General features: G+C 43.8%; 13 protein-coding genes across 13 annotated transcripts; 5 read left to right on the plus strand and 8 right to left on the minus strand.

The window, feature by feature from the left end:
- The first annotated feature begins 111 nt into the window (after positions 1–111).
- On the plus strand, positions 112–2083 carry LOC120447850. The gene is made up of 2 exons (XM_039629457.2): positions 112–661; positions 1658–2083. Exons 1-2 carry the CDS (start codon positions 613–615, stop codon positions 1705–1707), a joined length of 99 nt encoding a protein of 32 aa, XP_039485391.1. The 5' UTR covers positions 112–612; the 3' UTR covers positions 1708–2083.
- LOC120447849 (CCAAT/enhancer-binding protein 2) lies at positions 809–1695 on the minus strand. Its single transcript, XM_039629456.2, has 2 exons — positions 1566–1695; positions 809–1434 (listed from the first exon to the last, which is right to left on the minus strand). Exons 1-2 carry the CDS (start codon positions 1674–1676, stop codon positions 1210–1212), a joined length of 336 nt encoding a protein of 111 aa, XP_039485390.1. The 5' UTR covers positions 1677–1695; the 3' UTR covers positions 809–1209.
- Positions 2084–2180: 97 nt separating the features above from the next.
- Positions 2181–4139, plus strand: LOC120447846 (nedd8-activating enzyme E1 regulatory subunit). Its single transcript, XM_039629453.1, has 6 exons — positions 2181–2316; positions 2372–2536; positions 2593–3238; positions 3297–3630; positions 3698–3946; positions 4006–4139. The coding sequence occupies exons 1-6, from the start codon at positions 2249–2251 to the stop codon at positions 4116–4118; spliced, it is 1575 nt and encodes a 524-aa protein (XP_039485387.1). The 5' UTR covers positions 2181–2248; the 3' UTR covers positions 4119–4139.
- On the minus strand, positions 4124–5340 carry LOC120447848 (elongation of very long chain fatty acids protein 4). The gene is made up of 4 exons (XM_039629455.2): positions 5080–5340; positions 4853–5015; positions 4617–4788; positions 4124–4556 (listed from the first exon to the last, which is right to left on the minus strand). Exons 1-4 carry the CDS (start codon positions 5247–5249, stop codon positions 4255–4257), a joined length of 807 nt encoding a protein of 268 aa, XP_039485389.1. The 5' UTR covers positions 5250–5340; the 3' UTR covers positions 4124–4254.
- A 103-nt stretch (positions 5341–5443) lies between these two features.
- On the minus strand, positions 5444–6796 carry LOC120447847 (elongation of very long chain fatty acids protein 4). Its single transcript, XM_039629454.2, has 4 exons — positions 6586–6796; positions 6355–6517; positions 5930–6101; positions 5444–5868 (listed from the first exon to the last, which is right to left on the minus strand). The coding sequence occupies exons 1-4, from the start codon at positions 6753–6755 to the stop codon at positions 5567–5569; spliced, it is 807 nt and encodes a 268-aa protein (XP_039485388.1). The 5' UTR covers positions 6756–6796; the 3' UTR covers positions 5444–5566.
- Positions 6797–8145: 1349 nt separating this feature from the next.
- On the minus strand, positions 8146–8630 carry LOC120448107 (merozoite surface antigen 2). The gene has a single exon (XM_039629910.2). The coding sequence runs from the start codon at positions 8587–8589 to the stop codon at positions 8278–8280; it is 312 nt and encodes a 103-aa protein (XP_039485844.1). The 5' UTR covers positions 8590–8630; the 3' UTR covers positions 8146–8277.
- Positions 8631–8921: 291 nt separating this feature from the next.
- Positions 8922–9737, plus strand: LOC120448106 (protein new-glue 2-like). Its single transcript, XM_039629909.1, has 2 exons — positions 8922–8990; positions 9216–9737. Exon 2 carries the CDS (start codon positions 9302–9304, stop codon positions 9659–9661), a length of 360 nt encoding a protein of 119 aa, XP_039485843.1. The 5' UTR covers positions 8922–8990; positions 9216–9301; the 3' UTR covers positions 9662–9737.
- Positions 9738–9748: 11 nt separating this feature from the next.
- On the minus strand, positions 9749–10536 carry LOC120448101. The gene is made up of 3 exons (XM_039629904.2): positions 10306–10536; positions 10123–10245; positions 9749–10025 (listed from the first exon to the last, which is right to left on the minus strand). The coding sequence occupies exons 1-3, from the start codon at positions 10450–10452 to the stop codon at positions 9819–9821; spliced, it is 477 nt and encodes a 158-aa protein (XP_039485838.1). The 5' UTR covers positions 10453–10536; the 3' UTR covers positions 9749–9818.
- Positions 10537–10675: 139 nt separating this feature from the next.
- LOC120448097 (transmembrane protein 161B) lies at positions 10676–13058 on the plus strand. The gene is made up of 7 exons (XM_039629900.1): positions 10676–10835; positions 11026–11394; positions 11478–11773; positions 11837–12094; positions 12151–12325; positions 12390–12650; positions 12705–13058. Exons 1-7 carry the CDS (start codon positions 10833–10835, stop codon positions 12822–12824), a joined length of 1482 nt encoding a protein of 493 aa, XP_039485834.1. The 5' UTR covers positions 10676–10832; the 3' UTR covers positions 12825–13058.
- Positions 13059–13207: 149 nt separating this feature from the next.
- Positions 13208–14658, minus strand: LOC120448103 (superoxide dismutase [Cu-Zn]). Its single transcript, XM_039629905.1, has 2 exons — positions 14502–14658; positions 13208–13751 (listed from the first exon to the last, which is right to left on the minus strand). Exons 1-2 carry the CDS (start codon positions 14565–14567, stop codon positions 13356–13358), a joined length of 462 nt encoding a protein of 153 aa, XP_039485839.1. The 5' UTR covers positions 14568–14658; the 3' UTR covers positions 13208–13355.
- Positions 14659–15524: 866 nt separating this feature from the next.
- Positions 15525–22155, minus strand: LOC120448095 (forkhead box protein K2). Its single transcript, XM_039629898.2, has 9 exons — positions 21991–22155; positions 18622–19379; positions 17915–18405; positions 17679–17776; positions 17394–17614; positions 17145–17329; positions 16985–17080; positions 16751–16841; positions 15525–16688 (listed from the first exon to the last, which is right to left on the minus strand). Exons 2-9 carry the CDS (start codon positions 19326–19328, stop codon positions 16367–16369), a joined length of 2211 nt encoding a protein of 736 aa, XP_039485832.1. The 5' UTR covers positions 19329–19379; positions 21991–22155; the 3' UTR covers positions 15525–16366.
- Positions 22156–22217: 62 nt separating this feature from the next.
- On the plus strand, positions 22218–23411 carry LOC120448099 (39S ribosomal protein L2, mitochondrial). Its single transcript, XM_039629902.2, has 2 exons — positions 22218–22790; positions 22937–23411. The coding sequence occupies exons 1-2, from the start codon at positions 22322–22324 to the stop codon at positions 23353–23355; spliced, it is 888 nt and encodes a 295-aa protein (XP_039485836.1). The 5' UTR covers positions 22218–22321; the 3' UTR covers positions 23356–23411.
- LOC120448098 (ubiquitin fusion degradation protein 1 homolog) lies at positions 23338–24575 on the minus strand. The gene is made up of 2 exons (XM_039629901.2): positions 24301–24575; positions 23338–24242 (listed from the first exon to the last, which is right to left on the minus strand). Exons 1-2 carry the CDS (start codon positions 24425–24427, stop codon positions 23419–23421), a joined length of 951 nt encoding a protein of 316 aa, XP_039485835.1. The 5' UTR covers positions 24428–24575; the 3' UTR covers positions 23338–23418.
- Between the last annotated feature and the right edge of the window lie 82 nt (positions 24576–24657).

Consider the following 24657-nt stretch of genomic DNA (forward strand, 5'->3'; position numbering starts at 1 on the left):
AATTTCAAAACAACCACGCTTTTACTATTTTTGGTGGACGACTGGATCAGCTGTTTCCCTTTGAAAATTTTGCAACACTACGCGCCAGAAAAAGAGCGAGAGCGAGGCCTTACAGTAAAAGAGCAAGCGAGAGCGGCCAAAACAACCAAAATAAAGTTACGTGAAATTATAAATAAAAAATAAGGAAATACACGTTCAGCAGCCGATGAGCCAAATACAACAAAGCAACGCTGTAAAAACTGACAACACATTTCAGTTTATTCCGCCTCGTGCCATGTGAGCAACTTCAAATTGAAATCAAATCGGAATCAGTGTGCGGGTGCTAATTAGCGGAAGACGGCAATTTATTGAACGCGAAAAAAAGCCCCACTATCCAACTTCCATTTCGACACGAAACCAACCGCCAAATCAAATCGCCGTCGAAATCTGCATCAAATGAATGTTCGAAAAGTGCAATAAATCAATGTTTCTGGGAGAGTTTGAAGAAGAAGACGGAAGCAGCGCCCACAACAAAAGCGAAGAGAGCAACACCTAACGGGACACCCAAACCCGAGACTTATCAGCACTACGAGACCATCTCACTAGCTATAGTCTTAGTTCATATCTCGGAAAATGGACGAGGTCTTCAGCCTGCACATGGACAAATTGGACGTTTACGATGGTTAGTATGGAATTTGCCGGAAGTTCCACTTAAAAGTATTTACATAGATGATAATGCAATCACGGCTTTCTTTATGATTATTAACTTTAACAAGAGTTAATCAACTTTCAAGGAAGTAATAGGTGTAGTAGTAAAAAGTAGAAACAGTTAAAATCATATTAGAAAATTTATTTCATTCAAGACTCGCATGATTAAAGCTGTATGAATCATTTCGAAAATTATAGCACTATTACTAAATATGGACAACTGCCTAATTAAGAGTCATTTCAAGATTGACAGTGATTAATTGTTACAATTTTGTTTACCAGACGCATGACGACACAGATTCCAACAGGGTAAAATCATAAATGATATACAAGTATGTGGTGAGAAATAATAGTAATAAAAAACAAAAATGTAGATATTTTAACAAAATTTGTTCTCGTGAGCTCAAGTTTCTCATAAGCTACATGTGGGCTTGTCATAATAGAATTCGAGCAATTACACCGATTTAGTTGAACCACTAAGACTAAGTGAATATTATAAAGTAAATTAGGAGCAGCTCCTCGTTAGTCATTGTCATTGGGATCTGGTCCAGCGAGAATCTCCTGAATGATGCGGTGGCCTTCCTCCGTTTTCTCGCCCTGAATGATCAGATCCCTTAGCGTAGATATATGTTTTTCACCCTGCTCGATCTGAACCTTAAGGGTATCGTTTTGCTTCCTCAATTCATCTATGCGTTTCTTGCGTTCCTCGGCCGATTTCTTGGTCTTCTCGCGTGTGCGCTGTACAGCCTGTTCCGAGAATAATAATAAATCAATAGTGGCCATCTATTTTTGGGGACTTCTGGGGGCCACGGCGCCACAGCAACATGTTTCCCAATCTTTGCTCTCTGTTTACATCCAACACTTATGTATGTACATACCTCATTGTTTTTCTTTCTTTTTTCTTGGTACGCTGGATCGTCTGTGCGCGGACTTAATGGCGAATCGCTGTTCTTGCTGGTCGACGCCGCAGTTCTCCTTTTGGCCGGCATTCTCTCCGTGATAATTCTGATTTGTATTTAGTTTAAATTAGATGGCAATCGGACAAAAATGCAGAAGAAAACACAGCGATGTATGCGTTGTTTTGTTGTGAAATTACACGATAGAACAGCTGTTCATTTGCCATCACAGTGTTGGAAAGAGCGCTGCCTACACTGCCCAGCCAACAAACAGTTAGCGGTATTATTTATTTAAATTAATTGCAATTTAAAACTCAAAATTAAAATTCACCCATAACAATAGCCATGGAATGCTACGCAAAAACTGTCAACCAGACATTATCTTTCGTTTGCTCAGACGTTCACTTTTTAATTTATCAACTGTTTATACAATTTATTTGTAAAGACTGATTGCTTGTACGTAGATGTAGTTTAATGCAATAAAATTAAATGAAATGTAATACGTAATAGTCAATAAATGTTTTAAATAAGCAACAGTTTAAATTGCCAACGTGTTTTTTCCAACACTCAACCAAATAAACAAATTGTCACAAGTCTTGGCTGCCAGCGCTTTACAATACTGGACTATTTGCAACCGGCTTATTTTTGCACGAAAATCTAGTGAAATGTCCTCGCCAGCCCCAAAATCGCCGGAGCTTTCGGATAAAAGCAAGAAATACGACAGACAAATCAGGTAGGAGCGTATATCTGGCAAATAAAGATGCATAACACTGATAACACCTATTTAGGCTGTGGGGAGAACATGGACAGACGCTTTTGGAGACGGCCACAGTTTGTTTGGTGAATGTTACGGCCGTGGGCTGTGAAACTGCCAAAGGATTGGTCCTGCCCGGTATCGGAGGCTTCACTGTGGCCGATGGCAGCACTGTCAAGGAGGAGGACCTGGGCAACAAGTCGGTAGACTACCGCGTATTTCCTGGCCACCATTATAAAATCACTTCTTTCGTAGTTTCTTCCTGGATTCCAGCTATCTGGGCAAATCCAAAGCATTGGCTTGCATGCAACTTCTCCAGGAGCTCAATCCCGACGTGAATGGCGATTATGTCGAGGAGAGTGCCGACTTTATATTAGCCAACAGGCCAAACTTCTTCGACAGCTTCGATTTGGTGATTGCCTCCAATCTCAATGAGCAGACTTTGCTCCTATTGGCCGAACGGTTATGGGAGGTTAACGTGCCATTAATCTACTGCCGATCACTGGGCATGCTGGGCACAATACGCTTGCAGATACGAGAACACTGCATCGTGGAGGCGCATCCGGATAACCGTCAGTTCGATCTGCGCCTGGAGCATCCATTCGATGCTTTACGGGAGCATCTCGACGGCACAGAGGTGACCAACAAGGTCCCCTGGCTACTGGTGCTACACAAATACCTTAATGTATGGCAAAGACAACGGGAGGATGGGGCTCAAGCGCCCCGAAATTACAAAGAGAAGAACCAGTTGAGGGAGTCCATTAGAAAAGAGATGACGGCGGACGAGGAAAACTACGAGGAGGCCATCAAGGCGGTGAATACAGCATTTGGAGCGGGACAGGTTCCCAAAAGCCTCAAAGCCATATTCGAAGATGATGCCTGCGAACAGCTAAACAAGAAGGTATAACATATTGTCAACTTGTACCTATACGTTAATTTCATTTGTATCCTTTTTACAGAGCAACGTCTTTTGGATCATGGCCAAGGCCCTAAAGCACTTCGTGATACACGAGAATGAGGGCCATCTTCCTCTGCCCGGCGTTCTGCCGGACATGACGGCCAATACGGACTCCTACATCGCTCTGCAGCACATCTACCGCCAACAGGCGCTGCAAGACGCCGACCAAGTGTATCACAAGTGCCAGGAGTACCTTAAACAGTTGGCTTTGCCTGCCGACAGCATTGATGAGAGAAGTGTGCGTCTCATTTGCCGAGAGGCAGCCGGATTGGCTGTCATTAGGGGCACACGCATTGCAGAGGAGTACGAGAAGAGCAGTCGCCTGCTCACGCTAGGTAAAGATCTATCTATCTATTTGTGGTGTACAACCACTATTAATGCCTACCTTGCCTTGCCTTCCAGTTGAGGATAACGAGCTGCAAGGCAACCTCACGGCATACAACTTTGCGCTACGAGCCTACGAGCGCTTCCTTAGCGAGTGTGGCAACATTCCCGGCGAGTGCATCGTGGAGCAGGACATTGGACGACTGAAGAGCATTGCCGCCAAGATGCTAAGCGATTTGGGCATGCACGCCACGATCAGCGATGATGTTCTGCATGAAATTTGTCGATACGGCGGAGCCGAACTACACGCAGTGTCAGCTTTTATTGGTAAATAGTTTCTGTGGTTTATGAGTTAGGCGATACCTTATTTTGCTAATTCGTTTCAGGTGGCTGCGCTGCCCAGGAGGTGATTAAGATCATTACCAAACAATACAAGCCCATCGATAATACTTTTATTTACAATGCTATAACCACAGAAAGTGTCACATTGAAGCTATAAACAAATCGTATTTTCATAGAATCTGTACGTTCTTTTTATTTAAACACACTACAAGTCCCTGTGCCCCTTAATAACTAATTAAATTAGTCAAAAAACTGAATACCCCTACTGGAACTGCTAAATTCGATTGTTATATTTACTTGACTTTCTTGATCCCTGTTGAAACACTGTATTTTTGGACATAGAACTTTCCAAACATAACGAGAAATGGCACCATATAGGCAGCTCCGATTGGGGTTAACCATTTTCCGTAATCACAGCCCCGGAAAATTAATTGGGATGCCCAAAAGAAGACGATGGTAAACTGGACCAGCTGGAGGCCAGTTAAGTAGCGTTTCCACCATAGGAACTTCCGGACTCGAGGACCCAGTACACTTAATGCATAATAGGTGTACATAATGACGTGCACGAAGGAGTTTATCATGGTTGGGAAAAAGACTGCATTGAAAATGGGTTATTATTTTCTGGAAAACAACCTTTTAAAGTATATGAACTCACCGGAACCCGTGGGCAGCCATTTGACAAAAATCCAGCAAAAGAAAAACATGGTGCTATGGTGATAAACATGGAGGAAACTCAGCTGGTTCCATTTGTGCCGCAAGATGAAGAAAGCCGTGTCTGCGAACTCCAGTATCTTTGAGATGTAAAACCACCAAAAAGCTGCGGCTATCTACAACACAATTTAAGCTCATAACTTCTCGGTTCGTATTTGTTCTGCTTCAGCGCAAACTCACCCGCATTTCATCTGGGTTATAGCTCACCCGGCACGGCTGACATCCTAAGCTGTAACCAAGACTAAGTGAAGCCGTCAAGAGTTCCAGGCAAATATGACCATTTAGGAATATCATTGCCAAGCTGTGGCAAAACAAGGGCACTCTCAACTGCAGCGACTTGTACCTGAGATTCCGAGTGGCCAGTGGTTGTTTGTAATGGATGTTGAGATGGATGCACTCGACCTCACCTGGTTGCCCACTTGGGCCCGTAGCGCACCATAAGCAAATAGAGGGCCAGCAGGGCGATGGTATTCCATGGCGACTTAACTAGAAGCCAATCCTGCGTCCGCTCATCCGCCAAGTCCGCAAATGGGTACGAATAGCTCTCAGTTTTCGTATCATTGCACTCAGACGCCATGGCAGATGTGCTCCAAGAATTTTCAAATCCGACTAAGTAAGCTAATCTTTCAAAACTCGAATCTTATATACGCATTTTGGCCACGATCGCTCCGTTGATATTTTTCCCCCAAATTTAATTGGATGTCGCTGGAGCATAAACTTTGAGTAAGGTCACCTATTACATTTCCACTTAACATTTTATGACTGTATTAATTGATATCCAAGGTCGAGCTTTTATTTTCTGTGCCAATTTGGTAAGAATTTAGTACAAATATGCGCTAAGTTGCGCATCTAAATGGACAATAGCTTGATTTGTTTTTAAAAATGTTAATTGTTTTACACAGCTTTCTTGGCTACTGCTGATACCGTGTACTTTTGCATATAGAATTTGCCGAACATAAAAAGGAAAGGCAGGGAGTAGAGCGCCATGGACAAGGTTATCCAGGTGCCGTACTCGCATCCCCGGATTAACATCTGCGAAGCCCAAAAGAAGATAATGGTAAACTGGACCAGCTGGAGCCCAGTGAGGTAGCGCTTCCACCAGAGGAACTTCTGGACTCGAGGACCTAGTACACTCAATGCATAATAAGTATACATGACGATGTGCACGAAGGAGTTTATCATGGCCGGCACATAGGCTGCATAAAAATAAACGCATATAATTTAAGGCATCCTTTAAGAGACCTTCAAGGAACTCACTTGCACCCGTTGGCATCCACTTAACCAAGATCCAGCAAAAGATAAACATGGTGCTATGGTGATATACATGGAGGAAGCTTAGCTGGGACCACTTTTGGCGCAGGATGAAGAAAGCCGTATCGGCGAATTCCAATATTTTTGAAATGTAGAACCACCAAAATGCAGTCACAACCTTAAAACAGAAGAACAAAGTCACCATATTATATTACTTTCCATTTCAGTTTTTTAAATCGATCAACACCGATCGATAAGGATCAACATCGATCGATAACTATAAACATCGATCGATAACTATAAACATCGATCGATAACTATGAACACCTTTAAGGCAGGTTAATGCAAAGGTTAATTGCATTGAACAATAGACTTAAACACAAAGGATAGAATTCCTGAGCAGGTCTCCATCCATTTGAACACCAACTTACCCGCATTTCGACTGGATTAAAGCTAACCCGGCATGGCTGACATCCGAAGTTATAGCCAAGATCCCTGGTTGCCGTATAGAGTTCCAAACAGATGTATCCATTCAGGAATACCATGGCCAAGCTGTGGCAGAACAATGGCACTCGCAGCTGCAGCGGCTTGTAACTGAGATCCCGGATAGCCAGTGCATATGTGTAATTATTCCATGGGAGAAGCGACTAGCTCGATCTCACCTGGTTGTCCATTTGGGCGCATAGCGCACCATAAGTAAATAAAGGGTCAGCAGGACGGGCACATTCCACAGTGAATCCACCAGTGGCCAGTTGCGCGTCCGTTCATCCGGCTGATCCGGAAACGGATGAAAGTAGATGTCAGCTGCCGAGTCGTTACCAATGGATGCCATCGAATATGTGCTTCGAGAGCTATCGGATCAGACTAACCCATGTGGACTACGGATTTGCGCCTTTATACCGGATCTCTAATGATTTTTTTTCTACAAAATTGAGTTAGAGCATTAACTTGGGTCAGTTGGGTCAGTTGTAAGCTCCATTTACGAAACAATAAAACCGATGCACGTGCATAAGCAGCTAAGAAATTTTCTCGTTCGCAGCCCTAAAGCCCGGAGAACGAAGCTTGCATCCCAGAGCCCGCATCCCAGAGCACGCAGCCAAGTCAAGTCTATTGTTTATCAGAAAAATGTTCCCGGAGCTATCGGGCACGAGGTTGAGCTTGAGGTTGCCTGCGGGGACAGCACAACCAGAGTGACCAGGACCACCAGGGATAATGCAAGAGTAGGTCGCATGTTGACTTCTGTACGGATTCTGAATACCATCGATCACTAAACGGACATTTTTATGGCTCGTCCATCATAAGTGTCTGCCATTTCTCCTGGTGTTTGCATACCAAATATGTTACCTTCTCTGAATTTACCAGATGTGGTCATCATTGTTTTTGCACAAGAGAAATGCACAAAATGAGATCATACTTATATAATACGTTTGAAAGTAACATTTGAAGCATTTATGAATGAACCAATTAACTAAAGAATTATTTTCCAAAAGTTTTTCAAACTTAACAGTGTTGTTTCATACTTAACTGATGTTTTCAGATCTGTCAGTATTTTTACTAAGTTAGTTTTACCTTTTACTTATTTTTTACGTCGTACTTTACGCGGCACTAGGTACTGGTAGACACTGGTACTAGTTTAAGCTTTGTTATAACGGAATAAGTATGCTTTACATTTTAAGTTTAAAACTATGAGTTATTATTATTATTCGCCAAACTAGTACTAATACTGCTACAGAAAAGACTTGCTGTCAATTTATTTATTTTGAACTATAAACCAAATACTTACTCGAAATAGGTATATTAACAGTGTAGCTGTTCAAGTTTACAAAACAATATTAAACATTTGTTTAAGTGCATGTTGCTCCAATTTTCGTTGGTTTTATTAAGATTTGAATGATTATTTGTAAGAACGTACGATTAGTATTCATTAAAAATGTTTACAAAAATTTATTAGTAGGATACTAAACATAAATACACCATTTATATGGTTTTAACCACCAAAAAGTCTTACTGAAATACAATAATATAATAAAACAGACATATGTATAAAACAAATCGATCTGACTATATATAGTTATATATAACTTATATATGTAAATTATCATAAACAGCTCACTCAAATAGTAAACGTGTTTTTATTGTATTGTATTTTTGCTTTTGCATTGTATTCCTGCTTTTTAGGATAGAAAAATAAAGTGTTTATCATAGATAAAAAACAGAGATAGTTACAGGGAGCACATAAAACAAGGCATATATTTTTTATTATCTTGAAATTTGTCGGGTGGTAACCAAGGACCGTGTTCGAGTCCCACTGGTGTCCTTAGAATTATTGAACAAAGCGATTCTGCGGGGATTTTCTAGCCACGCCTCCTCTCGGCTGCGCGTCTGTGAATGATTCTCCGGATGATGAGGCGCCTTCTGCGATGGACTTTCTTGTGGGTCGCTGGAGCATCGGTTGTGGTAGTGGTGGTCGTGGGAGCCAACGTAGTCGTGGTGGTTGTAGTCGTTCCAGTTCCTGTTCCTGTTCCTGATCCCGATGCGGATCCACTTGCACTGGAACCAGATCCACTAGAAGCAGCTGATCCTGATGCTGAACCGGAAGTGGCGCCATCAACGGAGTACAGGCAAGTGGCCACGACGACGACCAATGTAAGTGCGAGGAGCTTCATTTTGAACGTGGTTCGTTGGGAGATTTTGAGGAAATGTGCGGAGACGGGATCTGTTAACCCGCATTTATAGCTCTGTTTCACGCTATCATTTTACGTCAGGTGAATGGAAACTTTTCAGATTTTGAATTGGTTTTGAAATGCACCTGTATAACAACAGACAGCTTTTATTGTATTAATTCTTGGGCCTGTTTAATTAGAAATGTTTTCTTTTCTATCCACATATTGACTTGAATTTTATTGTTAAGCGAGAACTCCAGTAGGCAGTATGTTGGCTTGGCACCCAGTTAAGCAAATATTCACATATTTGTTTACTTAGTCTTTGCGTTACGCTAACTTTCAATACTTGAAAAGAGCTATAATTAGAAAATGTTCATATAAAGAGTTCATATTAAGAAACTTAAGTAAGAGACACGCGTAAATATATACTATAGAAATACAATTAAATATGCTAAAAAGGTTTTAATCAGGGGGAATAAGTTTTTATCATACTTCAAACATCTCTTATATTCCAAACTTTTGTTACGTTGTATTTTTGTTTTTGTGTTATAACAATAACATGATCTTTAACCACGAAACTACCCAGAAGTGGAAAAACCCCAAACTCTTTACATCTATCTGCACTCCAGATACTCCAAATGAACCAACTATAAATAAGTCGCTCGAGTGAGGGACAGAAACAGAATTCCACGCCCAGTGCAGAGAAGGAGTCACCATGCGTCCAATTTTTGTGGTAACCCTGGTTGTCCTGGCCACGCTGGTCGCCCTGTCATCGCAGGCAACCGACACAGCAACCACTACCACTACTACCACCACCACCACCACCACCACCACGACCACAACTGACGCGACCACCACCACGACCACCGAGGCGACCACGGAGAAGCATCGCCGCAAGCACCGTCGCAGGCACCGCCGCAGGAGGATCATAATCATCCGACGAGGTGAAGGTGGAGGCAGGCGTCGCAGATTCCGTGAGGGTAATGAAGGTGGCGATGAAGATCGTGGCCGTTCCGGGAGGCGCTTCCGTGTGCGCGAGCGACGCGCCGGTCGTCGTTTCGACCGCTTCTGGTGATACATTACTGAATAACAAATAAATAACTGGAATAGTAAATAGATATGTGCACATAGAAATCAAAATCAATATCAAATGCAATACGTGTATTATTATAAGAAATAAGTATATTATTGTATAGGGGCTCCAATTTTATTAAATGCATTAAGTTTGGGTTCTAGAACGGCGGCTTGTCGATGCCACACTCATCGGGCTTCTTGAAGACCAGCGCATATGTGAGGACCGGATGGACATTGCTCTCCTCGGAGGCCGTCGAGAGGAGCGAGTGCGTCGAAGGACTCTCCATGAAGAGCATCTCAGCGTCGAACTTACTCCAGCGGCCCCGTTTCAATTGATCATTAACGTACTTCAGCTGGGTGTTGATCTACGCAAATTTGGTTAGGTTAACCATTAAATATTTAATTAATTTAAAATCCTAGTCTATATTCAAAAATATTTTCGTTTGGGTTAGATATTTTTACCATAGGCACTAGCAATGGGTTCTGTCCGCAGTTAAACAACTCAGCCACAAATTTTCGGAGATTTTCCGGCTTCGGTTTTGCATTGAGTGCCTGGTGGAGGATAACTCGAATTATGGCCCGTATCTGAAAGGAAAGAATTAAATGAATCACTAGGTTTGAATGATATGAATCGAATGTCACTACCTCTGGATGCTGACAGAGATACTCCCAGTTTCCGAGACGTAGTTGCTTTTGGATTCGCGATATTGAGCAGTAGTGCTTTATGTCCCGCGAATCCCACTTTCCAAGATCCCAGATCTTGGTGAAATTTTGCTTATTCCCATTCGACATTTTTCAGTTTTTTGATGGTAATGCTTTACAGGAATTTAGAAGTATCTAAAAAATTTTATTGGAGAAAATAAAATCAAAGGAATGTTGTTGAGGTACACAGCTTCCAAAACAATCCATACAAACTCAAGATAAAACAAACAAGGCTATTAAAAAAAATAAGATTCCAAATTTAAAAAAACCGCCAATCTTTTACGTGCCATATTTTATTAAGTCGTTTTCCAGAAATCAACAAACGGTCACACTGACCGCACAAAAGAAAATTTTTGACGAAAACTGTTCGAGATTTCCGTTTCTAATTAACAATGATGAATTAATTAACGCTGGAATTAGCACAAGCTGTAACTTCAGACATTTTCTCGGGTCCAGGGCAATAGAAAGCGATGGTAAGTGGAGTGGACATGACTGCCAAGTGGACTTTTAATTGGGTAGAACTGGCCAACCGGCTTGCCCGGAAAAATGAAAAGTCCGCCGTAATAATGGACCAAAAATAGACCGGAGCGCAGTGACCCAAAAATAGCCACGACATGTGCTCCCAATGGTCTTCTAATGGCCTGTCTCCCCAACTCATTACAGGCTGTGCTGGGCGCCCAATTGGTCATCACCTTGGTGATGGTCAGCGTTATCCAGAAGCTGAGTCCACACTACTCCTTCGCCAAGTGGATCCTGTGCCGCACCGGTCTCTTTCGATACCTGCATCCCACGGACGATGAGCTGCGATCCCGTGGCGGAGTGCCCAAGGAGAAGCCGCCAAAAGGCGGTCGAAATAAGCAGGCAAATGGTTCTGGAGCGGCTGCACAGTTCCACATACCTCGCAGCATTGAGGTGGAACTCCTAACGTCACCGGTGTTGGAGCGGGATGTGGTCCACCTGCGGTACTTCACCGAATACCAGTGGCTGCTGGACTTCAGCGTCTACACGGGGATCGTCTACGTGGTCTCTGAGGTGAGTAACGTTTTTACTACAGTGGTTGTAGTTCTATGCATAGATGATTCAATAATATGACTCCTTTCGTTTCCCGTCCACAGCTGTTCCACTTCTACTACCCGCTGCGCCATGAGATAAACCTGAGCATGGTGTGGTGCCTGCTGGTCATCTTCTTTGCCCTGAAGCTGCTGTCCTCGCTCACGGTGCTCTACTTCCAGAGCGAGGAGTCCATCGGAGAGCGGTCGATGGTGATTGTTGCCTGTTTGGTTTACCTGCTGATGGCCATGGTCGTGCTGATCGTTGACGAGCGCATTCTGGAGACGGGTCTGGAGGATGCCTATTCGAGCTTCAATGCCAGCGCTTCCAAGTTCCTCACCGAGCAGGGCCTGCCATCATCGTAAGTTCGAGCTCAACTCCGAGTATTACAAATTATTAACACTGTTTTCTTTTATTGTTTCAGTGGTCCCGCCTCCAAGATCGTGGTCAAGTTCTTTTTGGCCCTGGGTTGCGGCCTGCTCGGCTCACTGTTCACCTTCCCCGGCTTGCGGATGGCCAAGATGCACTGGGACTCACTGAAGTACTGTCGCGGCAACCGGTTGCTGCAAGTGCTCCTCAATCTCAGCTTCGTGCTGCCCTTTATTCTGGTCATCCTGTGGATTCGGCCCATTAGCCGTGATTACCTGACGGTGCGCGTCTTCCAGGGAATGCAACAGCCACTGTGAGTAGTGAAGCTACATAAGTTTTAACTAAACGTAATCCCGATTATATCTGCAGACTGAAGCCACACGTTTTTGAGACACTTCGCCTGCTGCTAGTCATCTTTGTGGTGGTCGTCCGCTTCGCCTTGATGCCCATATATCTGCAATCGTACCTGAATCTGGCCCACGACAAGATCATGGATCTGCGCAAGGAGGCCGGTCGGATTACCAACGTAGAGTTCAAGCAGAAGGTGAGGCAGCCATCTTGTAAACAATCTTTCACGGAGTAACCTAAACGAATTTTCCCTTTTACAGATCTCGTCTATTTTCTACTATCTATGTGTTGTGACCCTGCAATTTGCTGCCCCACTGATCCTTTGCCTTTATCTCACACTAATGTACAAAAGTCTTGGCGGCTTTAGCTGGGCTGGTATTTTCCGGGAGAGCGTTGTTCTGCAGCACGAATGTGCGGCTACCGAAGCGGATGGAGCTGGTGTCGTTTCCCAAGGAGATGGTGACTTTAATATTATTGAGTCGGCGCAATCGCTGCAGGCTTCAATTAGCAGCCTCAAAAATGTAAGACCCTTCGCTTTGCACAACAAGACCAGTTTTAATAATAGATGCTTTCAGGTTTTCTCCACGGAGGTGTACAAGGGTTTCCTGGGCTTTGCCACCTGGTGGAGCTACTTTACCCTGTTCGCCACTTCCTCGCTGGGCATTGTCTACCAATCATATTTCAACAAGACCTAGACCATTTAGTTATACACCTGAAATCCCCGTAGTAGTGTGACTCTGTTCTTTTGTAGTGAATTTCTACCGCACACGAAATGAATATTAATGTAGCGAGTATCTTGATTTACAATATGTTTTGTAAATAATACTACCTTACTCATTGTTTATAAAGTGTGTTATTAAGACTTTTAACCGGGCTGCCCTGAGAGTAACCAAAGTAATTACAAAACTAAATAAATAATCTAAAACAAAGATATGTTATCAAATCTTTAACGTATGAGTGTCTCATCGTGATTTTTTGTTTTCGTTGAGCAACAAATTATACTATACTCATTCTTATACAGCCATCAACTATTCCAAAACAACTAGGACAGCAAAACTGTGAAAGGCAAACACTTGGCTTTTTGGTTATGGTTGCAAGGTTGCGTATCAACTAACAGACCACAGGTTATGTATTTATATGTAGAAGTATATCGTTTGCATATCTCCAGTAGGTAGTGCTAAATAGAGTAGATCAGCACAGTGGCCGACTTCGGAATAGATTAACGCTTAGACCTTGGCAATGCCAATAACGCCGCAGCCGATGCGGGCACCAGCGTTGCCCGTTGACTTGCTCAGCTCGTGGCCACCCTTGCCAAGATCATCGGCATCAGCGTGCACGACAACGGTGCGTCCAATGATGCTGTCGGCGCCGAAGAGCGTGATCTTGGAGTCGGTGATGCTGACCTTGGTGGGGCAGTCGCCGGTGGCCTCAATGTTGCCCAAATCGCCCAGGTGACGGTTCTCATCGACGGGAGCGCCGTGCTCCTTGCCATACGGATTGAAGTGCGGTCCGGACGACATGCAACCGTTGGTGTTGTCTCCGAACTCGTGCACGTGGAATCCGTGCAAACCCTTGGCCAGTCCGCACACCTCCCCAGAGACCTTTACGGGCGTCTCGCTGCTCTGCGGGCGGGATAAAGGGAATGGGTTACAATTAGATAAACGCTGAAGATAATGCTCGATACTGATAAGGCAGAAGTGGTCAGAACAGAAGCACTGATTATGGTTCCCAACTTTATAAGATAATGTGTTATTATAGAAATGGACATTTGTTTAAAAATTACATTTGTTAATAGGTAAAAGTTAAACACAAATATTTTTAGGCAACAACATAAACATTTTGCTTCTCTTTATAAAATAGAAACATATAAGTAAATGTGCCTCGCCACTAAACATAACCTGTAATCAAGTTTATAATCGTTTCCTTGACACTTGACATTTCTGCCTCTACTTTGATGTGTAATTTTAATATGAATATTATTATTCTAATGATACTAACAAATCTAATGGATCTTTCAATAACAACATTTGCAGTTATTTTACGAAACTTTACGAACAAATAATGAAAGACTTTTAACCGCTATACATATGTACATATATGCCGAGTACTATTTTCGTGACCTTTGCTGTAGGTTCTTGAGCGCACACATATGCGCATTTTTCTGGGGCTTATATAAATATAAATGTGCACTTGCTGGGTGACTAGGCATAAAGCCAAATCGGACTTAATTGAAATGCTCGACATACTGAATTTAAAGCAGCATTTTGAAGTGGAAGAGGGTGCCGCGGGTGCAGCCGGCAATTTGACCTTTAGAACTTCTGTTTTTCGTATATTTTTGCCGAGAAGAACTGCAAATTATCTAGGATGCTCACCTCCTGTTCGAAGAAAACCGTGCCCTTGGCATCGCCATTAATTACGCAGACAGCTTTAACCACCATTTCGAAGAAATTATTCAAGAAGATTATTTATCAAAACGAAAAACTTGAGAACTTTCCAGGTATCTTTTACGGTGTGACCGTCGCAGAGCAGCTCAAAAACATCGGCGGAACTTTTACTATTCAGGGTATGCAAAAGTTCCGTTCACACTGGGTAACTAGTAGTAAGTATTATCTTTAAGAATACATAATTTAATTTTTAGAATTTTTTAAGCACATGTTGTACTGGCACGTTTGTTTTCTTACTTTAAAACAACTAAAAAAATTAGCTTCCCTAGCGATTCCTAAAGTTGTAAGTTTCAAAATTGTGTAACAGAACAACTGTGGTTATAGCCCAAGCGCGGTTCAATTTTGAGCTGTTCAATGAACCACTGGTTCACTTGGAAGCTTTCAATTTATTTCAATGACAGCGGCGGGAACTATTCAATTTGCTTCGTTTGTAAAAAAAAACAAAACTCATCCCAATAAATTCGTGTGCCAAAAGTTAGTTGCGCTCCCGTTGAAATCAACTTACTACGAATACTTTCAATCGATTCCCTTATCATATAGTTAATAAAAAAGGACTCCTCATATTTGAAGCAAATAAGTACCGGAAAGTACCCAATTCCGGACTAATCCTATGAACTGCGCTTTAATGTGTTCATTTAGGGAGCTTTTAAAGGTTAAACGGAGCTACGTGACAGATAGTCTACTTTTTGATTTGGTTAATAATATGCAGCAATTTTGGGGCTTGATCACGTTTGAAGAGATCCACCTTATCTAGGCTAAAAACATATTAAGTCACCAGAAATGCCTTCATGTTGATCTGTTTTGTTGCATAAATAAATAAATAAATTACTTAACGACACAGAGTTAACGAATTGAAACAAGAAAGTGTACATTTGATTTTTGTTTTTTTTTAATACACAATTTGTCCAAACACTTAAATGGGATTTTCTTCATTAATAAGAAATAATGTGCTATCATTTCAATCTTTATATATTGTTATTGTATCCGTAAATTTGTAGATATTACTTATTTATTTTCATCATTTTTGTTTTTGTTTGTATTTTAATAATTTGTATATATATTAATATAGATATACATATATATATACACATATATATATATATTATATTTAAATCGATATAGGTAAAGGTATGTAGATAGGTAATATTATTCATTCGCCTGTTTGTTTGTTTGTTTGTTACTTGTGTGGTTGGTTGCTTGTTACTTGATTTTCCCAAATTTTTTCACGCTTCTCGCACAATTCGGTCACATAGCTATAACATCTTAAACATCATAATCATCAATCATTACAATAATCAATCGCATATATCTAGATAATTTTGCTTTGTTTGCTGCTTTACCTCGCTTTAAACTTAAATTTTATTATATTACTTAGAGAGTAGCGTCATCGAGCATATTGAATTCGTCAGATCTAAGGGATTAAGTCGTAACTTCGAATCGGGTATCGAATTTCAAAAAGTGTGCTTGCAGTCGCCGCCGTTGAACGGTTGCTTGGCCAACATTTCAAACACAATCTCACAGTTGCTATTTGTAAAATGTTCCATATCAATTTATACAATTTGCTTTCGTGTTGCTTTGCTTTGCGTGCACGCGTTCATGTTTCTTAAGTTGTGTGTTGTGTTTTTGGGGGGATCGCTATTTAATTTGATTTGTTTCTTGGGTAATAGGTAGGTTTTGGATTGGCAAATTCAATATACAAGATGGAGATACTTTTTGTTTTGCTTTCTAATCGTTTCCACCCATGGGGCTCACTATTTGCCCTTGTTCTGCCGGTGCTTCTGGATCCGCACGCATCAGAGCACTTCCGACACATACTTGGGTCGCTTGGCCACGGTGGCATCGGTGGCAGTGGTGACGCACTCCTCCTCGCTGGCCTCAATGTGACCACTGTAGTCGGTCGGCAACTCCTCGTAGATAATCTCTGAATGCTGCTGCTGTGCCACGGCCTGCTGCTGATGCAGCGTATGCGATGCCCCGCCGCCCATCACATGGTTCCTCTTTAGCGCAATCAGAGCTCCAACCCCGCCGCCTCCGCTCGCTGCGCTTCCCTCGGCATGCGACTGTTGTGCGGACACTCCAGAGCTTTGATTAGTTACGTAGTACGGACTGCCACTACTAAGAATCCGAATAAATGGTTAACAAATGTATTGAATAAACAAGTTTCATGTTGTGCTTACCTGTACTGATTGGAATTGTTTGACAGTGTCTGCTGCTGCTGCTGTTGGTGCTGCTGTTGCTGGTGTGCATTCTGAGAGTTGTAGATAATTTCTGCAAGATAGTTACACTTATTACAATCTGATTGAGTCAGAAGACATTTGCAAAGTTCAATTGCTAAAACGAGTTAATGAACAATAATTTAATAACTCGAATTTGGAATTGACTTAAACAGATTAAAATGAAGCAAAACAAACCGGCATCAGCAGCGCGCTGTTCCAGCGACATTCCTGGTGATCCAGGTGCTGATTGCAGCACAATATCTTGGAGCGGTGAGCTCTCGCGCGAATTATCTGTAAGGAAAGAAAAGGAAGTTCATATATGGTACAATCCCAATGATGGACGATTGTTACTTACCCATGTGACTGGGCGAGACGGGCGCCGAGCGGGGCATCCCGTATGGAGGGCGGAAGCCCTGGCTGCTTCGCTGGCGACGCTTCTTGTAGCTATGGTCGATCAGCTTGGCACCGCTGTCCGGATCAATGCGCCAGAAGGAACCCTTTCCGGGCTCGTCCTGAGAGCGGGCCACCTTGATGAAATACCTGCACGGATGGACGGAATGTTACATTTGATTGTGTAACGATTTCGGCTATCAGTCATCATTACCTATTCAAACTGAGATTATGACGTATGGAATTCTGCCAGCCCTTGTTCGTCTCCTTGCGATAGTAGGGGTAGTGCTTGACTATAAACGAATAAATGCCCGAGAGCGTTAGCTGCTTGTCCGGAGCGGCAGATATGGCCTGAACGATCAGCTGGGCATAGCTATACGGCGGCTTCTCGTTGTGATTGTAGCTGGCTGTGGAGGGAGTCTGGAACAGATCCTGCTGCAAATGTTCATTGTTCGTTAGTATGCCTGCTTCATAGCGATTTCTAAAGTTCTACACTTACTGTATTGTTGTTGCCGTAGTTGTTGTAATTATTGGGCTGATTCTGAATGAAACCCTGACGTGGACTAGCCGGACAACTGTTGGCAGCGCTTATTGTACCTGCGATGACAATTAAACCATTTTATTAGAATTAGAAATTCAGGTTTATGACATTATTAAAATAGCGTAATAAAACGGATGAATTTCGTGCGCCCTAAGTGTTCCAATCGTATATATATAGGATGAAATTCCACTTGCCAGTTGGTGACAGGTAGGGGCTCTTCTGCTCCTTCTTGGGTATGGATATCTTGAGCGGTGAATATATGCCGGGACCATCGCCGGCGATTAGGTGGGCAGCTGCTCCAGCTGGAGGCGCCACAACGATGCTGCCACTACGCTGTTGCTGCTGGTGCAGGGCTGTGTGGTGGAGCGGGTGGTGTGGTGTGTGCGGGAGCTGGTGGTGCGCCGGTTGCTGCTGCTGCAGCGGTAGGTGGTGCGCTGGCGGGTGGTGCGGATGCTGTTGCAGCTGCTGCTGCTGCTGTTGCTGGTGGTGATGCAATTGCTGCTGGTGAAGTTCGTCCCTCGGTGGCGGTGTAATAATAACGTGTGCTCCACCACCAGCTACTCCACTTCCACCACCACCCACGACCAGCGATGGCGAATGACCGGCAATTGCATCCGATGAAGTGGCGGGCACATAACTCTCGAACTCGATGCGAATCTCTGTGCTCGGGAAGCGGAAGTAGCAGCTGCAAAAGAATGGGGGAAATGGCATTAGAGATAAATGTGCATAAAGTGATATTATGACTGTGGAGAATGATTTCCCACAGAAATAGAAAACAAAGTTTACAAAATTCTGTTGTTTTCTTTAGTCATAACAAATGGTTAAATGCAATTTCTTTCTCGATATCAAATGTGTTATTTCAAGAATGTTATCGTGGTCCGCGATTCATATGTATACCTACCGCTGCGGCAGACGAAGCGGATCCACGTTGCGCCGCTGCAGGAAATCGTCCACAAAGATGCCATTCTTGCTGAGGCACTGGACAAAGAAGGCTCGCAGCTCCACATCGTAGAGCACCTGAAAGTGTTTGCGCGACACAAGATTGTTCTCGGCCACGTTGAAGTGAACCAGCGACGTGGAGGAGTTGCGTCCGATCACTGTCACGGCGTCCGTGATGGGCAGTACCTCCTGATTGAAGCGTAGCTCTCCATATGGCGGGGCAGATGATGTTAATGTCGATGCGGCATTGCCGGAGGGGGTGGTGGTGTTGGCGGAGGAGTTGGAGGTGGAGGAAGAGTTGTTGGTGCTACTGGTGGCAGGTGGGTGGTTTGCTGAATTGTTGCTGTTGCTGGTCAGCTGATCGGCGCTGCTGTTGTTGTTGTTGCTGCTGCTATTATTGTTGTTGTTCAGCGCCGCTGTTGCTGCTGCTGCTGCGCCATGATGCAGCTGCAACATGTCCTTGGCAATGGCAACGGTGGCGGCGTCGGCTACACCACCGCCTGCAGTATTGGTGGGTGGGTTGTTCAGTACGGCGTGTACGGTAACAATGTTGTTGTTGTTGCTGCTGGCGATGCTGTTGTTGTTGTTGCTGCTGTTGTTGTTTGTGCTGCTGCTATTGCCGGTGGTTGTTGCTAGTGTTGTGGTTGTTGTTGTGGTAGTGGCGGCCATTGAAAGGTAAATCCCTAACGTGTCCTATGCTCGCTTAGTGTTGTTGTTGGCCTGCAAATTGATCGAAATGTATGGTCGTTAATACGTTGGATCCGAAAATCGTCGTTAAACGATAAATGGTTTACATCGGGCAAAATTGCTGAGTACTAAATGGTTAATAATAAAATTTAATGAATTGGTATCATGTCAGTCTTTCACGCTTTTTCACGTTGATATCGGCATTACATAAATTACTTAAAAATGTGATTCAAATGCGACCGGGTATAATAGTTCATGCGAACTGAACTCACAGTGTGAATAAAATGCAGTTTATAAAAATAAATAAGAAATAATTTATTTATTTTATTAATTTTTTAAATGACCCACTCTTCTTCTATTTACAACCTGATATTAACACCTTAATTGTTTGGGTATCTATAACATACATACATACATTTGTTTTCTTTTAGTGCAAGCGTTTGCATGGTTTTGCAGTTTAAGATTTTTCCCAATCAACTTTGCACATTGAGAACTGATTTGTTTTATTCCCACACTGATTGTGCATTAATTTTTTCCTCGTTTTTTTATAGCTTTTCACGCGCTTTTCGCTCTCTTTTCGTTTTGGCCCCAAGGTTTCTTCTTTTCGTCAGCCACAAATTATTTTCCAAATATACACACGCACACACAGTCACACCGTTGCTGTTTCGGTTTTTGCTTTACTCTGTTTTGCTACCGCAGCCGTACATACACAATCACACCTTCGCACCGCCGTATATACGTATATGTATGTGTACATACCTCGGTCGGCAACAAAAACAAGCGCCGATTGAAGCAACAACAAAAATAATAATAATAATAACACAACTACTACTACTCGCCGCGGAAACTACGTGAGTAAACACACATACACACACTATTTACTGATAAATAGCGGGCTCGCGCTTGCGCTCTTTTCGCTTTCCCGGGAATGGAAAATCTCCGCTCTCCAACTCCACACTCATATCGGTAACTCCTCTCTCCACATCCAAACTGAGCTTGCGGCCAGTGTTGCCAACAGGCGATTACATACCACAAATAGCGGATAAATCATTCAAAGCGGAAAAGAGCTGCATAAAAAAGCTGTGTCCATGTGACACTCAAAGGAAAAGCGGTTCAAAACAAACATTGCATATAACTTACTGAGCAGTTTTCTAACACAAATGTTTCTATAATGGTATTATATTTATAATACCATTTAATATATTTATATTTTTTTTTACTATTGCTATTGTTGGTTACCTTTATTTCGCATCGTTGTCAATCCTTTAACTTTACCGGGTTAATTTTAATTTATAAAACAATTAAAAAGCAACTATGATCTATTGACCAAATGATTTTGTATTTATTGATTTTAAAGAAGACATTTCAATGGAATGTAAACAACAGGCCGATTGCCAACCACTACTATTAAACTTCCGAAACACTTTCTGCACCTGTGCAACAAATGGCAAGCTATGGAATTCGCCGCAAATGCATCATACTTTAAGGGTTTTATGAGAAAATAAGGGCACACAGGGGGACGTGAACTTCCATGGCAACCAAAACTTTTTGCAGAACGATCTGTATCTTGAGTTTTCTCTGGTGAAGGGGCGGAGGGGGCAAAAAAGGCGACTTCTTTCTAATGCGGTTGTTAACGAACGTTGGCAACACTGTTCCACTCTCCGACTTGTTTGGCTCCACTTGGCACTAACACACGCACACACACTGGAACTCACAACACACATACATGAACGGATTGAGAACTCTCGCACTGGCAGGCCCCACATGGCTCCCCATCAATCGATCGAGCTTGCATGCATAAACATGCAAAACGAAACCAAAATAAAATTAACGAGAACAACAAAAGGCAAACAAACGCCCATACATACGGTCATATAAGTAAACACACGCACACACACAGCTACATATAGATTTGGCGAGTACATACATACGTGTATGCGTATGCCTGTGTGCTGGGTCACTCGTAACGGCAAACGACGAAAGAGAAGCACAATAAATAAATAAAAACACCAAAATACACACAGACACACACACACGTAAACGACGCACGTATATATGTATATGGCGTATTGGAAATGCGTAAAAAATGCCGCTCGTTGATTTTTCAGCTAGCAACCGACTCCACCTGCGCATACATACAAAGGCACGTACATACAAACGACGGATGTCTTGTTTGTCTCTTTGTAAACACACAAAAAGCACACTTTTCACAACGTATAGCTGCTGCTCTTTGCTTTTCGCTCGGCGATTGCGTAAACTTGCCGCCCGCTTTTTTCCCACCTAACATCAAAATATGTACACACACTTGAGGCCACCCATACCTTTACCCCTCCGTGTGTGAGTGTATGTATGCGAGTGTGTATGTGTGTTGCATGAGCGTGTTCCAAAATATAAACCTAATATTTATTTATATGCCATTTAGCTGGTTAAGCTGATTTTCCGCTCACACTGCTATTGATTTTTATTACTACTAATTCTCGCTCTCTCTTTCGCTGTTTATATTTTCGCCGTTGGTTATCAAACTCGAACTGTTTTTGTTGTTTTTTTTTCAGTCTTTTTTTGCACACAACACGTTTTTCGCTGCGTGTTTGTGTGTGTATATTATTTTTCTGTTCGCCTTGTTTATTTTTATTATTTTGCGTACCTTGATGGAAAAAACCGTTGGCTGTTGCAATTTATAAAATCTCTCGATATAAACGTAACACTAGTAATTGGGCAATAATTTAAAGCCGATTTGTGCACTTTTTTCAGCGATTTTAATGCGGTTTTCCCGATTCTTATTGCTTCAGCGCGGTGAAGGAGAAGAAGAAGAGATCAGTTCGAGCGAAGCGCTGGCAACGCCGGCGACCGAAATCGGGCATGGCCAGTTCGTGGTGTGGCAACGCCGCGCATCAGCTGTTTTCAGCCGCATTTCGATTTTGTAACAGTTTGCATATTTTTTTTCTATTTAATTTTTTTGAAATAAATCTATCGAAATGCAAAGTCTTACGCGTTTGCTGAGCACAACGCTGACCCTGCAAGCGCAGCTTCGCACGGCGCCGGCCATGGCTCTGCAGCAGTGGCGCAGCAAAACCAAAGTGGTGGAGAAACCAAAACCAGGTGCCGGCCAGCAATTCCGACGAACCGTGCACTTTCCGGAAGAGTACACCGTCGAGCCGCTGAAGATCACCCATTTGGCTGGTCGGGATCCCGTCTCCGGTCGTTTGGTGGCCAAGGGCATTGGCGGTGGCATCAAACAACAATATCGCTGGGTTAAATGGGTTCGGGATGGTCCCACGGAGGGTGCCCAGGAGGAACTGGTGCTCGAGGTGCTCCGCGATGGCTGTCGCACCGCCAAAGTGGCCCTGGTGGCCGTCGGCGATGAGCTAAAGTACATCCTGGCCACCGAGAACATGAAGGTTGGCGATATCCTCAAGACCTCGCGCTTTATTCCTAGGATTCCAGGTAAATATACATACTGAAATTTATCGGGAGTACTAAAACGCCTTCTAAGTAATCCTCTGAGAAGTGTTTTACAGTCCTAAACTGATCACGGAAGCTGGGTACTAAAATATTAAACATATAATTCATTATTTTGTATATTCCCAAAGTGCGACCCAACGAAGGCGATGCCTATCCATTGGGTGCCCTGCCCGTGGGCACCCGCATCCACTGCCTGGAGAAGAACCCCGGCCAGATGTGCCACCTAATTCATGCCGCCGGCACCTTCGGCACCATTCTGCGCAAGTTCGACGACAAGGTGGTGGTGCAGCTGCCCTCGAAGCGGGAGTTCGCCTTCCAGCGCACCTGCATGGCGACGGTGGGTCGCCTGTCCAACCCGGAACACAACAAGGAGCATGTGGGCAGCGCCCAGCGGATGCGGGAGATGGGCAATCGACCTCGTTCCGGTCTGTGGAAGCGCAAGGAAGGCAAACATGGACGCAAGATACGCCGACTGCCGCCCATGACCACAATATCGCCTCCGGCTCCGCCCAAGGAGGAGGCTATTAAGTTGACGCTGCCCCTGTGAGGATCTTCCTTTAATTTCTATGTGTCACACATTATATAACTAGTACTAGAACTACAGCTAGAGCTATTTGCGCGTTTTCTTCATGGAGAATCCAGTGCCATGGAAGCTCTCCGCATCGGAACCGTCCGCATTGCCAGCTGCAGCACCATCCTCTTTGCCCCTATCGCTGATGGGCCGAATGTTGCGATCGAAACGGATGAGTCCAAACTGGAAATCATAGTCCGGTACACCGCGTGCTAGCACCTTCTTCACGACCGGCGTTTCCAACTGGCTTTCCTTCTTCTTCTTGCCATCCAGACGTACGCCGGAACCCTTGAAAGTCTCTACGACCTCTTCGAGTATGGCGTTGGTGGCGCCGGCCACTTCGCCACCTGCAGTTCCTGCAGCACCCTGCTGTCCCGAGCCCGAGGCCTGCGTTTCGGAGTGATCCTTGTAGCCGACTGGGGCCTCAAACTCCACATTCATGTCGCACTCAATGATGCTCACTGCATTGCCTGGCTTTGTCTCGAGCACACACAGTTCGTATACCTTTTTGTTGTACTTAATGGCGATGACATCGCCCTTCGTGAGGCAGGCAAAGTTGCGCAGGGCGTTCTCCAGCACCGCCTTGGGATTGGTGATGTCCAGGAAGTCGGTGCTGTGCGGTTGAAACTTTGAGAAGGTTGCCACTGGCAGCGAGACACTCTCGATGTTGAGTATGTCGCCCTCCACCAACAGCAGGTTGTCCATCATCCAGTAGGGCAGATAGCATTTGCCCTCGTCGGCCACAAACTCCAGTACGCCGGCGTGTGAGGATCGCGATTTCTTGCCGTTGGTGAGCTTGAACAGCATCGGATACTCGACATTCAGGCGGGTGAGCGTGTCCAGCGCCGAGGGCGGCATGATAACTGCGAATGGGATGGAGAGGTTCACATGATTTCTGGCCGTCTTACACTCGTAACTCACTTTTTCCGCCCTTTTCCACGTCGGATCGCTCGTTTCCTGGCAACATGGATACGGAGAAGCACTTGTAGGTGGCATGGAAGTTGCGCCCCTCCGGGAACATCATGTTGAAGCCGCTAAAGTGGAACATTCTATGTGTTACGCCTGTCCCAATGGATCTAGCTCGAGTTGCACTGCCTCAAATTCCCCTTTATTATCCGGGGAAGGAGGCTAGAATTTTTCCTTTTGTTTTTCTATTTTGTTTGTCACGGCTGGCGCAGTGTGACCAGAGCAGTGTTTGCCCGAAACGCATTACCTCCACCCCGCAGTGGAAGCACTGTGGTTGCTGTACCTGCTAAGTTGCGACACGCACCTTTTTTT

The sequence above is a fragment of the Drosophila santomea genome, chromosome 3L (assembly GCF_016746245.2).
Source record: "Drosophila santomea strain STO CAGO 1482 chromosome 3L, Prin_Dsan_1.1, whole genome shotgun sequence".
NCBI classification, from domain to species: Eukaryota; Metazoa; Arthropoda; class Insecta; order Diptera; family Drosophilidae; genus Drosophila; species Drosophila santomea.